The 16,778-nt window shown below is 43.9% G+C and overlaps 1 protein-coding gene across 1 annotated transcript; it reads right to left on the bottom strand.

The window, feature by feature from the left end:
* Window positions 1-1,797: 1,797 nt before the first annotated feature.
* On the bottom strand, window positions 1,798-8,885 carry LOC125516770 (protein PLANT CADMIUM RESISTANCE 7-like). Its single transcript, XM_087536535.1, has 5 exons — window positions 8,803-8,885; window positions 3,691-3,788; window positions 3,502-3,573; window positions 3,133-3,375; window positions 1,798-1,859 (listed from the first exon to the last, which is right to left on the bottom strand). Exons 1-5 carry the CDS (start codon window positions 8,883-8,885, stop codon window positions 1,798-1,800), a joined length of 558 nt encoding a protein of 185 aa, XP_087392661.1.
* Between the last annotated feature and the right edge of the window lie 7,893 nt (window positions 8,886-16,778).

The raw sequence follows: 16,778 nt of genomic DNA, 5'->3' as shown, positions 1-16,778 counted from the left end.
CACAGCACACGCACGTATAAAACAATATGGCCGCCGGCTTGCTTGATTGACGGCTCGACTAGACGAAACACGCACACGACACAGGCGAACAATACGAGGACACGCCGAGTTGATTACAAAAGGACTGTGTCATGCCTTTGGATTTATTTTTGACCATGTCGTGCCTTGGGATTTTTAATTGCTAGTATTTCTGATTAGGGTCACGGTTTAGTGTACCTATATATCAGGTGCCAACACAAGCTAGCCTTTTCAAAGTATCAAACTCTAGTTGTATATGAAATCAATGCATACACATGTATGCGTACAAGACACGGACATAGACGAGTTGGGTTTAATTCCAACATCGGTGTTCTTGTGCAAGCGGATTGTGGGCCGGGTGAAGCCAATGAGAATGACTTTGACCTGCCTTAGGTCCTTCTAGTGTCAGGGGTAAATTTGTCATTTCACATGTCATTTAACACCATTAGATCAAAAAATGTACGGAAGTGTTATATTAGGAACAAAATTTAAAGTTGGTGTTATATAGGGAAGAAATATTTCTTCGATGTTAAATAGGGAAACAAAATTTAAAACAGTGCCAAATAAGGAATTCTTTCATGGTCTATATATGGACGATGGTGCAGCGCTTAGTGTTGCACTGCTACTACTGTTTAGTGAGTCGTGTTGGTAATAACATTTGTACTTTTACCCGAGATAGTATAAAAAAAAGGACTTCGTTACAAATCTGATGTCAGATTTTTTGATGGCATATCGAACTTTTTCATGGCAAATTATGCTGTTAGAGGATGACGAGTTCAGTTGGCAAACATGGCAAATTCGCCTCGGCTCATTTTTTATTATAAAATTGCCGTACTTGCAAACTAAATTTACTGTCATCGTGGCAATATAAATTGCCATAAAAACATCAGACTTGGCATGCCTAAAAATCTGACGTCAGATTTTTAGTGTTTCCATGAAAATTTAGGGACATCTATTTATCACTTGCTTTTAAAAATATCGATTTTTCAAGCCACTGGATGGAAATCCCACAGCTAGCAGTGTGTCTTCCTCCTCTAGCTACTTGTGGTGGCGCTGCCACTAACGCCTTGCTGCCCCACCCTACACATGCCGCATTGGTTATTGGCCACCCCTCAAAGCCCTGCCAATCTCCGGCACCGATGTCGGCCCCAGCGATTGCATCCTGCCTTGCCCCCACACCATCAACCCGGTTCCTCCCCTCTAGTGGCGACATCATGATGAGTCATCTCATCCCCGCCTCCAATGAGGTCCTAGCGAGCCTTGTCGGGGAGACCGCAGCCGGTCTGGCCTCCCATCTTGATCTCGGGCTACATCTTCTTCTTCGTCCAAACCGATTGACGTCAGGTGAACTATTCAGGCAATTGGGATTTAGCCATTTTTAGCTTAGACCATGCTAAAACTATGAGGGTATTTCAAAACTTAGGAGTTCTTTCTTGGCGTGGTGACCAAATTACAAATTTGAACTTACTGGAAAAGTTTAGTACAAACGACCCTATTCATAAGTTTAACCCCATCTAACCCTTTTGGGAATGCTACACGCCATCGCATTTCCTTTGACCCTATATGATGTAAGAGCATATAGCACATAAAGAAGGCATTGATACAATTATACCGATTCGAATATCTATGGAAACAACTCATATGGTGGAAGGCGGACACACATACACTCGATCATAAACATAATCTGATGACACGACCGGCGTAGAAGCTGGCATGCACTGCGTGCAGTAGTCGACTAATAAGCATGCAGTAGTCGACTGATCGGAAGATGCGGACGCACTAACGAGTCATCCCTGGGTTCATCTGGGGCGCGGCGGTCGCGGCGCCGTTCTCCTGCCATCCTGTAGAGCCGACACGAAAGTTGATTAAAACAGGCACTGCCGCATCGCCCGGTGATAGGTACTCCCTCCATTACATTAGAGATGCACTGTATTTTATAATACTTTGTATTATCCTGAAACTGCTGGCACGTTGCTACTTTCTATAGTTAGTTACGGGCATCTCCGAAAATTGCATTGGGAGCTCGGTCTCCAAGGAGGCCATTAAATTCAAATTTCAAATTTCATCAAAATTCTTATTTTTTACATTTCAAAAAAGTCTGAAAAAATACAGATATACATGAAGGGATAACACATATGTGTTTAAATTTTCAGGGCAAAATACGTTGAAATGAGGGCTGTGTAAAAAAGACAAATCTGGGCTTTTTAACACATGATACTATTCCTCCTCCCAAACCATGTATTTCATCCTGAAATTTTACACACATACACATAACATCCTTATTTACATGCACAAATGTTTTCAGATTTTTTTGAAACCGAAAAGTTTGAATTTTAAATTTTTCGAAAAAAAACCCTCCATAGAGGCCGAGAGCCAAATGTCCATTCTTCAGGAATCTCCAACTATGACCCTTAAATAGACCATCATATCCGTCGGAGAACCGGTGGGTATCAGTCCGCGGACAATGATGTGGGAGAACGTCATCCAATGCTTATTCACTAATGATCCAATGCTTATATATTTATTTATTTGATATTCTAGATAGTAATATGTTTTATATATTTTTGGTCAAACATAAATAACATCTTATCAAGGGAAACTGAAACTAGAACTTCCAATATTTTGGAGCGAAGGTACGTAGTATATGTAGTACTAAAAAAATAATATCACTATAGAAACTCTCTTGCGAATACGAATTCAAAAATATAATTTTTGTGTCATATAATTATAATTTTCTGCTAGTGAAATCCTACTGCCAAAGTTTGGTCGAAAATACAAGGGAGGTTTTAAAACTCGGACGAAGAAAGTACTGTTTAGTGCATAATCAACCGTTTTATCAAAGAAAATAATTAGAGGATTGACGTCTTCAAAGAATTCATGAAGTATTTGTCACTTTCATGTTGTGTCTCGTATAGTGACAGGAGGGAGTCACTGCTAAACCACCTCAATATTCCTGTATTAGTATGTTTCTTGTGTGACATAAATTGTTCGTACTTACATCATATTAATTATAATATATTGTATGACTTACTCCGGCGATATAGTATAACGCAAATCTTATACGTTATGATATTGTAAATGTTTGTCAAAGTCTGGTCCGGCTAAGTGAAATACGTAAAGAGAGAGCAGGATGGATTGCTTCACCGGCGCTCATGTCGAAGCCGCGGCTCTTGAGCTCGCGGTACTCCTGGCAGAGGGCGCAGGCCTCGCAGAACATGTGGACGCAGCGGTCGGGGCAGGGCTTCTCCTGGAGGCCATACTGTTCCCGCAGCTTGGAGCGGTAGTAGCAGGAGTAGAGGCAGCCCAACCCTGCAAACCAGTTGAGCAGCAGATACCCGGTCCCGCTCAGGCAGCAAGCTGAGATCGTTCGTTGCCGGATCAATACCAAGACCATGTCATTCAGCAATTAACAGAGGCATACCGAAACATAAAATACTGCTAATCGTCAGATCGTGGAGGTTTAATTAAGACAAATGGACTGACATGTGTCTCCCTTGTCGACGATCGCGGCGATCCTCCCGAAGGTGACGCAGGGGCAGAAGAAGGTCAGGCAACCTGCAGCACAGCACAGGTGGTAATGAGCCCGGCCGTCGATCACACTTGAGAAACCACAACGAGGCACGCATGGGAACCGAAAGCATGACCAGTAGAACGGGAGGGGAGAGCTCTTACAGCCGCCAACGTCGTCGAAGCAGCCGCACAGGCCACTGGACCAGGACACGGTTGCGCAAGCACCAGTGTGCACCACACGGGGTGACAGAGTGCTCGCGCTGGTTTATTGCGGGCTCTGCCCGTCGTATGAGTGTGGGAGCGCATCATGGGCGCGTCCACAGCGGGCTGGACCATGCGCAGGAGTGGGTGTTGGCGTGGGGGTCGTGGCCCAACGCTGGCCCGGGTATAAGATCGCCGCAGTGATCCTTGTAATGGTGTGGGGTGTGGAGTTTGAGCTCCGGAAAAGCTGTTCGAGCAGCGGGCGTTTGTGCGCCGGAAAAACCATTGTGTCCACCGTGCCATCTCTTCCTTCTTCTTCCTTTGGTTTGAACCGGCGAGAGAGAGTGAGAGTGACGGGAGGGTGAGCTAGGGCAAGGTTTCGGCGCCAACACAGCTATCCTCAGAGCGATGGTACGCAAAGCTCTGCACACCGACATTATCCATCAACTCGTCATCGCACGGTTAAGATGCTCAACGACATTGGACCGTGCACTCTTGTAGCCCGTAAAGTCAATTGAGAGCTACTCCCTCCGTCCTTGATATAAGAGCATTTTGACACTAAATTAGTGTAAAAAAACGCTGTTATATTATGGGACAGAGGGAGTACAAGAAAAGGCAACTAGCAAAGGGAGTGCTAGTGTGGCACTCCTTATCTTACTTGGTAAGAGCATTTTCAGCCACGTATCCTTAATTCGATTCCCTCAAACGTTCACAGACACATCCGGTCAGTGGCCGGGCGTGTCTATTTTGAGCCCCTGTTTGTCCATCCGCGCAGCCATAATTTTTATTTTCTTCCTCATATGTCCGATCAGTTGCATGTGATAGGTGGAGATGAAGAGAGAGAAAGAAAAAATAAAGAAAGAAAGAGAAAAGGTGGTCCGGGATGGGGCCGCGTCCTACGTGGCGGATTGACCGGACGCGCCCAAGCATGTTCGGGAGCCTCTTTTTTTTAAAGGAGGATGACCCCCGGCCTCTGTATCAATTGATGCATGCAGTCATATTATTAAATAAAAATATAACAAAGTCTTAAGGTTCAAAGAAGCTCATAAACGGAGCAGTAGCCGAAAGAAAAAAATCTGAAAAGCCTCACCTCCGGCGATATAGAACTGAAAAGTGCCACATCCGGCAATAAAAAACAAGCTATGATGCCTACACACCTAGCCTATTATTAGCTCGTCACCCAAATCGGGTAAAGATAGCCCGTGCGACCGTCTCCCAGCGGTTGCACCCAATAACCAAAAGCTCCCTAAAGTTCGCACGTGTGAGTAAGAACCACATACGGATGCAAGCTATAACTCTGTAGATAACCTGCAAAAAATTAGTGAATTTTGTCCCATTAAAAATCATATCATTCCTAGTGTTCTATATAGCCCAGAATAGTGCACATATTCCTATCCAAATATATTTAGCTATGTATGTTCATTTCATTAAGCCACGTCCCAAATAACGTATTTATGATCCATGGGGGGTGAACGTTAAAAGCTATATGAATTGACCGCCAAAATAATTTTGCAAGAGGACATTCAAGAAAGAGGTCTTTAATCATTTCATTTTGATCACAAAAACTGCACCTGGAGTTACCAATCTAATAACTTTTCACCAAGTTATCTTTGGTTAGAATGATTTCTTTATGGACGAACCACATAAAGATTTTAAATCGAAGCGGAACTTTAATATTCCAAATGTGCAAAGACCTCGACGATGGCCCGGAATCAATTAGGTCTGAATACATGAATTTCACTGAGAAGATTCCGTTCGTGGTTAACTTCCAGCGAATTGTATATGCCTGATCGGATATAGGTGAACATCCATCAACCTACAGACTAAGTGCAGCCAAGCATTCCAACGTTCCCCAACTAAGGATTTCCTAAATTGGATATTAAGCGGTATCGAGTTTAATACTGTGGCGACATAATCCTCCTTACGTTGCACAATATTGTATAAGAAGGGATATTGCAAAGCCAAAGGCGTCTCCCCTTGCCATGTATCCTCCCAGAGTCTAGTAGTGGTCCCATTACCAACTAGGAACTTCACCCGTTGGAAGAAAGTTACTTTCATCCTCATTAATCCCTTCCAAAAGAGTGGGTCCCTTGGCCTAGCGGTGACCTGGGCCAAAGTCTTAGAGTGTAGATTCTTATTCCGCAAGATTTGTACCCACATACCATCAGTCTCAATAGATAGTCTGTATAGCAGTTTGCTAAGAAGACATCTATTCTTTATCTCTAAATTTCTTATCCCTAACCCACCCTGATCTTTTGGTCTACAAATGATATCCCATCTAGCCAATATGTACTTCTTGGCCTCATCACTTTGCGAAAAGAATCGGGATCTATAGAAGTCAAGTCTTTTCCATACCCCTACCGGCACCTCAAAGAAAGATAGAAGGAACATCGGCAGACTCGTCAAAACCGAATTTATCAGAACCAACCGACCTCCGTAAGACATTAGCTTGCCCTTCCACCAGCTCAGTTTCTTTTCAAATCGATCTTCTATACATTTCCAATCATTGTTCGCTAAACGTCTATGATGAATTGGGATCCCTAGATAACTAAAAGGTAAGGGTCCCATTTTAGAATCGAACAAATTTCTATAGTCATCTTGTTCCTCTTTGGCTCGCCCAAAGCAAAACAATTCACTTTTATTGAAGTTAATTTTGAGCCCAGGTAGTTGCTCAAAAAGGCATAATACAAGCTTCATATTCCTAGCTTTTGCAAGATCATGTTCCATGAATATAATAGTATCATCCGCGTATTGTAGAACGAAGACACCCCCCTCTACAAGGTGGGGGACGAGTCCTCCTACTTGGCCACTCTCTTTGGCCCGACCAATAAGTATTGCCAACATAGCCGCTACAATGTTAAACAGCACAGGAGACATGGAGTCTCCCTGTCGTAACCCCTTACGTGTCTGAAAATAATGTCATGTATCATCATTGACTTTTATTCCAACACTACCTTTCTATATGAATGAATCCACCTGAGATCTCCAAGAGTCGCTGAGCCCCTTCATACATAAAGCTTGCTATAAGAAGGGCCGTTTGACCTTATCATAGTCTTTTTCAAAATCCACTTTGAAGATCACACCATCTAGTTCCTTCGTATGGATTTCATGCAACGTTTCATGTAGGAGCACAACCCCTTCAAGGATGTGTCGTCCTGGCATGAAAGCAGTTTGAGTTGGTTGCACAACCGAATGGGCAATCTGTGTCAACTTGTTCGTGGCAACCTTTGTAAAAATCTTAAAGCTTACATTGAAAAGACAGATCGGTCTGGATTGCTCAATACGAATAGCCTAAACCTTCTTTGGTAATAGCATTATTTTTCCAAAATTGAGGTGAAATAAGTTTAAGTGACCATCGAACAAATCATGGAACATAGGCATAAGATCTCCCTTTATGATATGCCAGCATTTCTGATAAAATTCCGCCGGAAACCCATCCGGCCTAGGGGCTTTATTATGCTTCATTTGCGTTATTGCATCAAACATCTATTTCTTAGTGAACAGGGCAGACAACACCTCATTCTCTTCTAAGTTAAGTTGAGGTATGTCCCCGATTGCACTCTCATCTGGAGCTACGAAACTTTCTTCGGGTGCTTCAAAAAGCTTCTTATAATACTCAGAGATGTACAATTTTAGGTTCTCATGTCCTACAATTGTACACTCATCTTGTTCGAGCTGAATTATCTTCTTCTTTCTATGCTTCCCATTGGCTACCATGTCGAAGAACTATCTATTATGATCTCCTTGGACGATCTTAGAAACCTTTGCTCTAAGCACCCATTTCATCTCCTCGTCTCTCACAAGGGTTTGTAACTTCTTCTCGGCCTCATTCTTAATATCTCGCTCAGACATATTAGGAAGGGTGTGGACTCCTCTTTCAAATCAAGTTCATTAATAATTTGTGTCAGTCTCTCCTTTTCAACTTTGTAAATACCACTTTGGTTTTTGGCCCATCCCCTCAAGAATTGGCGCAAATGTCTAATTTTGTTTTGCCATCTTTCCACATGAGAAGTACCACCAGACTCCCTAGCCCATTCTGTCGCAATGAGCTCCATGAAGCCCTTCCTCTCAAACCATCCTAGTTCAAAAGAGAAAGTATTTCTGTTGCCCACATGGGTCAATTCCCTGGAATCAACCAGCAGTGGGGCATGGTCAGAAATGGCCCTCTGTAGAGCACGAACCGTTACCAGTGGAAATTTATGTTCCCACTCAACACTAATGAGAACCCTGTCCAATTTCTCGTAAGTAGGAATTGGCAAGGAATTAGCCCACATGAATTGTCTACCAGTGAGGTCAATCTCCCTCAAGTTGAGACTTTCAATGATGGTATTAAACATGAATGACCACCTTCCATCGAAATTTTCATTATTTTTCATCTTGTCTTCTAATGATATTGAAATCTCCTCCAACCATAATGGGCAACCTTTCATCCCCACAAATTGTCACTAAATCTACGAGGAAGTCAGGCTTAAGCTCTGGTTGCGCCGCACCATATACGGCCACCAAAGCCCATCTGAAGCCATCAATTTTTGATCTTACACAAAATTTGACAGCAAATTCACCGTGAACCACATTTAGCACCTCTAAAGTTTCGCACTTCACCCCAAGTAGGATCCCTCCAGATCGCCCTCTTGGAGGTAGATAGTGGCACTCAAAATCAACCCCACCTGAAATGGTGTTGAGAAACTAGGGAGTGAAATTATCTCCACCCGTCTCTAATAAAGCCATGAAATCCAATTTTTGCTATATCGATGTATCACTAAGGAATCTTCTTTTAACCAAGTCCGCTAGACCTCTACTATTTCAGAATATTTCTTTCATATTTCATCATGGATTTTTTTCTCTTTTGTTTAACTCTCGCACTCCTACGCACCGTCGATGTAGGATAAACCCTCCTCTTCTAGGTTCTTTTTAGTTTATACTTCATCCACTGGTGCACGTCGATCCTAAACAAACGGTTTTTAACCCCTTTCTGCGACGCCATATGGAACCGTCTCCAAGTGAGTGTGGGGATAGGGGGGTCCTTCCCACACGACCCAGAAACCGTCGGGGATAGGGAGCCTTGATGCATACAATTGTCCTTGTATAACCGTTTCTGATATCTCGAATATCTCAAATGCTTCATCCTTGCCACTTGTTTGTGCTTTCATTGCCATCGTAGTCGGAGTTTTGTGGTTCTGCCTAAAACCAGGCAGATTCCAGGCATGGCAGTTTTCTAGGTAGATTCTAGGCACGGGAGATTTACGATGCCTGACATATCCCAAACAGTTCATGATTATAAACCGTGTACTATAGGTAGACAATCACGTACATTTAGTTTTCCTGCACCGTATGTGATAGTGTCTGACATCACACACGCTTTGCAAACGGCAACTATGTGCATGCTTGCACACGTTTCCTCTCTGTGAACCGTCTCAGATTATGGTGTATATCGCAAACGTTTGTGTTTTACCAACCGTGTGTGCCGTAATGACCTACACAACGTAATTTCGCCCTAATTTAATTACTGCTATTTAAAATTGTACCCAATTTAAACTTGAAACTAGGCTATAGCTTTATTCATATCCATCAGGTTCAAACAACCAATGCATTATTCGATTCATAGATACATATGTTTAAGAATTACAAAAGCACCAAATAAAGAATGATGTATCAAAGTTCTATACTTGTAATATTACAGATGATAAATAAAGAGGCGACAGATATTCCATTTGTTGAACAAGGTGAAGCGGAATGGCCCTATTGTGCTCTCCTGGATGCAGAAGGCATGCAAGACTCTAGTCCAACCCCCTGTGATGGCCGGCCGCCAATCATGTAGTTTGAGAGGTACTTTTGAGTAAACTGCTTCAGGATCCACTGCAAAAGAAAAAAGATTCAGATATTGTCATCTAACACAACTCATTACGAGCAGTAAAAAGAAGGCTATAGGGTTCTTACTTACCATTCTGCAGTTCACTGTTGTCTTGCATAAAGCGTAAACAAATAGTTCGATTGACATCTTTTGACCCATTTTAGTAACAATCTTTATCAGTTTCCTCACTTGATGCTGGTTCATGAATATCTCATTGCCCCATACGCAGAAAGAGTCGAAGTGTGGATCTTTGGCAATGATATATGTACCTAAAAGGACCAACTTAATATTAGAAGCTAAACAACAATTGAAAATGATGTAGTACAACACTCCATTCATCCCATTATATAAGATTTTATTACCTGTATATCTAGACATCATCAGAACATTAAGATAACACTCTTTCTTGTTGCTATGTAGCCTGTGATTGCATATTTAGTCATTCAGTACAATGCATGTCGCTAAACAACAATTGAAAAACGAAAAAGCATGTTAACTGCAATATCCTTAACAGCAACCAAATATCGTAATTCGTAGTAGTATTGCTGAAACTGTTATTGACGAAATTGAACTGCACAGCAAATAGTTGCACATATAGAGCATCACATTGTGAAGAACTGAAATAAACAAGTCGTAAGGACATCTCTAGGCGATCCTTAAAAAGTTAAAGGACTAAAATCCTTAGTGGATATATATATATATATATATATATATATATATATATATATATATATATATATACTCCAGCAATTTTTGGCCTTTTTTAGTCGATCCCTTAAACTTAAGGTTGTAAACTTCAATTGGATCAAGTTCAAAGCAGGTTCAATCGAAAGTAGCATGCATTCAAACATAAATATAGATAGTTTTGCATAACCGAACATAAAACATAAATTTAAACTAAGATAAACTACTTTCGGTCGAAGTAGAGGTCGAGTCAATCCTTCCTCGACATGTACGGTGTGCCGCGAGCCGGGTCCGAGCCAGTACCGTCGTCGGGGTCGTTGGGGAAGGCACTCCTCCACTCGTCGACGTCAATCTCCTCGTCCTCGGGGCCCACCTCGACGCCCTTCACGCCGCCGCCGTCGCCGCCCTCCGCGCCGCCGTCCTCGCCATCTTCGACCTCGTCGTCAGAGGAGAGCGCGATAATCTCGCCGCCTTCCGCATCGCCGTCCTCGCCACCTTCGACCTTGTCATCGAAGGAGAGCGCGATAACCTCGCCGCCATCCGCGCCGACAAAGATCACCCGCTCCGCCTCCACGAGCTCCGGGTGCTGCCGGCGGAGCTCTTGCATGTAGGCCTCGGCGACGGCCTCGGCCTCGAGACGCTCCCACGCCTCGCGGCCCTCCCGCGCCATAGCCGAGCTCACCACCTCTAACTCCGGCGAAACGAGGTGGACAAGGAAAACCAACAGAGGAGCAGGGACAAAATAGTGGAGCTTAGCTCTTCAAATCGTGGAATTAGATCTGTAGGCACATGCTACGTGTGAACATCCGTCAAACGCATTTATAGGGTCACGCTATGTTCCAATCGAGGAGATTGTTTGAAGTGAAATGGAAACTTCTATTCAATGGAGTTACAGATACAATTTATATGGTCTGAACAGGCGCGACGCTAGAGAGAGTTGCGTCAGTTCCTAAGAGAGAGAGAGAGAGAGAGAGAGAACAGAGGGATGTGTCGTTTGCGAAGGTAACCGCACGACGGTTTGGGCAATGGGTGATTTCCTCTAATTACACGTGTTAATTAATCATAACAAAGACCACCTCAAAAGAGAGTGGTTGGGCGGGGGCGATGTCCTCCTTCCCTCCTACAAAACTTACACATTGTATCCAAGCGCCTTGGGTTCTAATTGTGTCCCAACTGCAGCGAGTGTCAGCTAGCAATCTTAATGATGCCATACAATCTGCACACACGCATGCACGCATATATCAGCGACAATTTCACTAGAATAACAACTAGATTTTTTTTTTCAAACCGGGCTATACCCCTTTCCATTGCAAATGAACGGAAATACAGAGTTCAGAAACATGTCAGGAGGAGGGAAAGAGGTAAAGCGAGTTCGGGCACTGCCAGGAAACCCACTACATTCGCCCCCCATTGAAACGAATGTTATGGGGCGAAAACCTACACAGCACCGAAAATCCACAGCAAACACCCAAAAGTTTTAACTACAGCCCGAGACATGAGACATCCGCAAAAGAACCAAAACGCCACCACATGATCGTACGGTCGCCCATAACAACTAGAATTTGATGGCATGGCACGTTCAGCTCTCGGATAGTCCAAAACATGATTATTTTTTACACAACACAAATCGGGACCGGTATTTCTCAGCGCAGTTATGTTCTCTTGTTCACCCATGTTTGCCGTTACAGGCATCCGAAGACACGCTTGCCGTCCAGGACTAGTGACGGAAAGAGCCTGGAGTCGCAAACCTCTTCCATATTCGAACAAGGCCAGACGGTGAAAGTGCCTCACATCGCAAACACTCACACCTTCACCCGGCGGGCAGCAGGATGACTGACCTTACACGGCGCATGTGGACCAAACAATCCGCACCCAGGGGGATGTCGGCGGGCAGCAGATGAGACGACCCCGGGAGCGTGGCCACCCCACGCACCAGTTAGGAGGTCGATGTTGACTTTCGGTTTGTTTGGGTTGGAGTCATATTGCACCATTCATCTGGTTTGGTGTTACCTTGCTCGGCATGCGGTCATCTGATGCTCCTTAATGGACTACCCCAATAATGAATGAGGGTAAAGTAGCACAACATGAGCATAGCATTGACACCGCATTTTACGGATAATTTTGAATTAAAAGAAACTCCTTCAGATGGTTCATCTGACCTTTTGATTGCATTTCTTGGTTGCAATTGGTCTTTGCGTCAAGGGCTGGTGGTGTTTGTACAAACTACCTAAGATTTGCAATGTTTATGCGTGGATACGTCTGCCTGATCAAACGGCCGAAAGCGTCCTTGGCAGGCGCTGTCGGAGGACACGCGCGAATTGGACGGTGTGGAAGCCACGCACGAACGAGAATATTTTCAGTCAATGGGCACCCCAACATCATGCCAGAAAACTATAAGCTCACGAGGAGTAGCAGTCCAACATCTCTATGAAAGGCATAACAAAAGGACAACAACACAAAAATATAACAAAACTGCAATACAGCCAAAACATCACATTGATGTCCGTTATCATCACACGATGCAACATCTAGAGTAGCTTGGAGCTTAGCGGTAGTCACTCGGCCGTGGATCCGCAGGAAAGAAGTGTAAACACCGAGCATGTCTCCAGCAAACCCAACAATGGAGTGGGCTCGGATAGGAAGGACCAGCGCGCCACCCTTTTCGGGATCGAAGATCTGCCTTCCAGAAGAGCCCAATGAAGAACCACCGTCGTGCTGGGTATAGGCCTTGATCCATCTGCCCGCATCTCGTTGATCTTCTGGGCGGTTGACTCCATGCACGTTCCAAGCTAATTGAGTTCCCTCTCTTGTGCCTTCCAAGACCTCATCCCGACCAGCATTAACAGCATACTACATCCAAGAGGATGTCGCCTTCCTCAGCCACTCCGTCCACTTTACGGATCGATATGGCATTTAATGCAACAAACCACGGGACGCGATACAAGAGTTTTTTTTAAGATAATCACACGAAGCTTTATTATATCGTCACCACATTTACAGAGTATAACATGCGCCGCCTTTTGGGCCAACTAAGCCTCCAAACACAAGATTTGCACCCCGTGCCAAGTCTGGCGGCCCTAACCCGGGCATGCCAAACAACAACAACGGCCTGCTAACATCACACCTTTACGAATCGGCATGGATCAACTTTTACTGCTCCTTTGCCGTCGTAGAGACCAAACGTAGTCGCTGTCACGAAGGGACAATGTCTGTCATTGAGATGAACCCAGCATAGGCCATCGTCTATGTTTAGCCAACAAGACCACCGGACGGCCAAAGTTGACCAGCCAGCTATAGTTCACGGAGACCGACATTAACGATCCGTCAAGTCGCCATCACACGGCCAAGATGCTCAACGACATTGGAGCATGCACCCTTGTAGCCCGTAAGTCAATTGATAGCTCAAGGAAAGATACTCCCTCCGTCCCATAATATAAGAACGTTTTTTACACTAGTGTAGTGTCAGAAATGTTCTTATATTATGGGACAGAGGGAGTAACTCGCAAGGGGGCCGCTAGCATGGCACGCCTTATCATACCAATCGGGTAAGAATAAAGCGAGTATGAGTCCATGCGACCGTTAGACTGATTGGCGGGAAGGAAGCGTACCCAAATTGGCAAACTGCTAGCCCGCGCATTCGAGCCAAGCACACCCAGAGGCCAAAACCATTAACGGCATACACGGCGCCACCTCGTCAAGATATTATTATATGTAAAAAATCTAACAGATGCCTGCCGTGATACACACCAAACCCTCACCGCCGTCGAAAAACTCACCTTCACAGTTCCCCTTGAAGAGCAGGGCACTACGGTCTACGACAGCAACATCCTCTCGGACCTTTTCCAGAGGAGACCGGAGACAGTCGTAAGCCGCCCTCGGCCACCAGTCATCCTCGTCTAGTTTGAGCGTGTGATGGAAAAGGAAACAGTCGAAGGCTACACTTAGAAGCGAAGCGGGCTTCTGACATTATTCGTAACTTAGCAGCCGTTAGACCTATGAATGAGGTATATGTGAAACATCTAGGAATGTCAGCCCTTGAAAACTTATGTAATGATCTTATGCCAACTTCCGAGACTGGAGGTGAAATAGAACGGTCGGAAATTGAGGGCAATGTAGAGACGTTACCGGTGGACGGTATTGATTCTCGTAACCGTAGTAATATAGTTGAGTCAGGTTCGGGGGACAAGCCCAAGCGAACCTGGAAAAGAAAGCAGTGTCCTACTTCGGCTATTCGGAGGAGTGCTAGGGTTAGGCTTAAAAAGAAATTCCACGATGATCTATGAAAGGAATATTTTGGAATAGCAGAGATCTAGCTGACTTGGCTAAAAGAAGGTTCCTTGCAGAGACATCGGCCGAACAAAAGTTAGATTTTATCGCACTCCTAGAAACAGGCAGAGATAATTTCACATCACGGTTTCTCGGAACTTTGACAGGTGGGATTGATTTTGATTGGCATTGTCTACCCCCTAGAGGAAGATACGGTGGGATATCGCTGGGGTTAGATGTGAAACATTAGAGTTCATTAATGTAGTGAGGGGTGACTTTACGGTCAAGTTCCGGGTGAGATCAAAGTTAGATGGTTTCCGTTGGTCTCTCGTAGCTGTCTATGGAGCAGCCCAACCCGAACTCAAACCCGACTTTCTAGCTGACTTAGTATATATATGTGGAGATTAAACACTTCCAATCTTAGTTGGAGGGGATTTTGATATTATAAGGAGACAAGATGAGAAGAATAACGACAATTTCGATGGACGGTGGCCGCTCATGTTTAACATTATTATCGAGAGTCCAATTTGAGGGAGACTGAGCTCACAGGTAGACAATTTACATGGGCTAACTCATTACCTACTCCGACTTACACTAGTAGAAAAAGGACCTAATGTGAGACACATTAGTCCCGGTTCGATTTTGGCCCGGTACTAATGGCACCATTAGTGCCGGTTCGAACGGCTATGCATTAATGTCGGTTTGTGTTGAACCTTTAGTACCGGTTCGTGCCACGAACCGGTGCTAAAGGGGTGGTGGCGGGCTGGCGTCAGGCCGGGGCCCCATGATCACCGTTAGTACTGGTTCGTGGCACAAAATCGAACCGGGACTAAAGGGGTCTGACCTATAGTCCCGGTTGGAGACACAAACCGGGACTATAGGGCAATTTTCAAACTCTACCCCCCCCCCCTTGTATCGCCATTTCATTTTTGAAAAAATCAAAAGAAAATGATAAAAACTTCAGAAAATAAAATCCTTCCAGAGGTGTTATATTACTACACCTACTAGTTATGAAAATTTGAAAACTTAAATTTGGACATGTTTTGCAAAAAGTGTAGGGAAATGTAAAACGGCTATAACTTTTGCATACGATGTCGGAAAAAAGCGTATAATATATCAAAAAATTTAGCATGAAAATCCGCATTTGATTTTGACGGCGTACGGCCTATTTGCAATTTTTTAGAATCCTCAAATTCCAAAAGGAAAAAAAGATATGCTCAAATTTCAGTTTTTTTAATTTTTGTCAAACTACTTATTCAAGAAGTATTAATGTTACTAAATAATTATTTCAATTTTTTGAATTTTGGTCAAATCTGGTCAAACTATGGTCAAACTGTGGTCAAACTATGGTCAAACTTATTCAAGAAATATTAGTGTTACTAAATAATTACTGTTTTTTAGAATAATAGTTTCAAACTCAAATGGTGAAACGAGTGACCTAATGCTCAAGCTAAACTGCTGAGGGTTAATAGGATTGATAGCTTACATTTGTCAGGAAAACAACAAGTGCAGACTTGGAAAGTAGGGGGAATAGAACTCCGAAGTTAAGCGTGCTCAAGCTAGGGGAGTGAGAGGATGGGTGACCGACCGGGAAGTTAGACGATTTAGAATGAGTGATCCACACTTGAGCAGTTAAGAGGGGTGATTAGAGACTAAATCATCAAATAATTCAATTCAGAAAATGAAAATAAAAAAAATTCCAAAAAATTCAAAAAACATTTAATACCGGTTGGTAATAGGTACTAAAGGTCCCCCATGCCACGGCGCGAGCTCACGCCACGTGGTGGGCCTTTAGTGGCGGTTCGTGCCGAACCGGTACTAAAGGGGGGGCTTTAGTGCCCACACTTTAGTGCCGGTTACAGAACCGGCACTAAAGGCCCTTACGAACCGGTTTTAAAGCTCCGTTTTCTACTAGTGTTATGAGAAGTTGGATAGGGTGCTTGCTAGTGTGGAATGGGAACAAAAGTACCCACTGGTGTCGATTCATGAGATGGGGAGGGCAATCTCAGACCACACACCATTACTAGTAGACTCGGGAGACGCGACACATATTGGTAACAGAAATACTTACTCATTCGAACTGAGTTGGTTCGAGAAAGAGAATTTTTTTGGACATTATATCACGCGAATGGGCAAAGCCTGTTACTGGGCGAACAAGCGTGGAGAGGTGGCAAAACAAGATTAGACATTTAAGACAATTTTTACGGGGTTGGGCCAGAAACGAGAGCGGGATATACAAACAAGAAAA

The sequence above is a fragment of the Triticum urartu genome, chromosome 1A (assembly GCF_056163025.1).
Source record: "Triticum urartu cultivar PI428250 chromosome 1A, HENAU_Tu73, whole genome shotgun sequence".
Taxonomy (NCBI): domain Eukaryota; kingdom Viridiplantae; phylum Streptophyta; class Magnoliopsida; order Poales; family Poaceae; genus Triticum; species Triticum urartu.
The sequence above is the reverse complement of the archived record's forward strand: the minus strand, read 5'-3'. Positions and strand labels throughout refer to the sequence as shown.

Bases quoted from the DNA above. Each gene is read 5' to 3' on its own strand.
- LOC125516770 (XM_087536535.1), bottom strand. From the start codon at position 8,885: ATGGCAATGAAAGCACAAACAAGTGGCAAGGATGAAGCATTTGAGATA. The intron at 3,574-3,690 runs GTAAGAGCTCTC...GCTGTGCTGCAG, and splicing joins CTTCGACGACGTTGGCGGCT to GTTGCCTGACCTTCTTCTGC. The intron at 3,376-3,501 runs GTCAGTCCATTT...GAACGATCTCAG, and splicing joins CGTCGACAAGGGAGACACAT to CTTGCTGCCTGAGCGGGACC.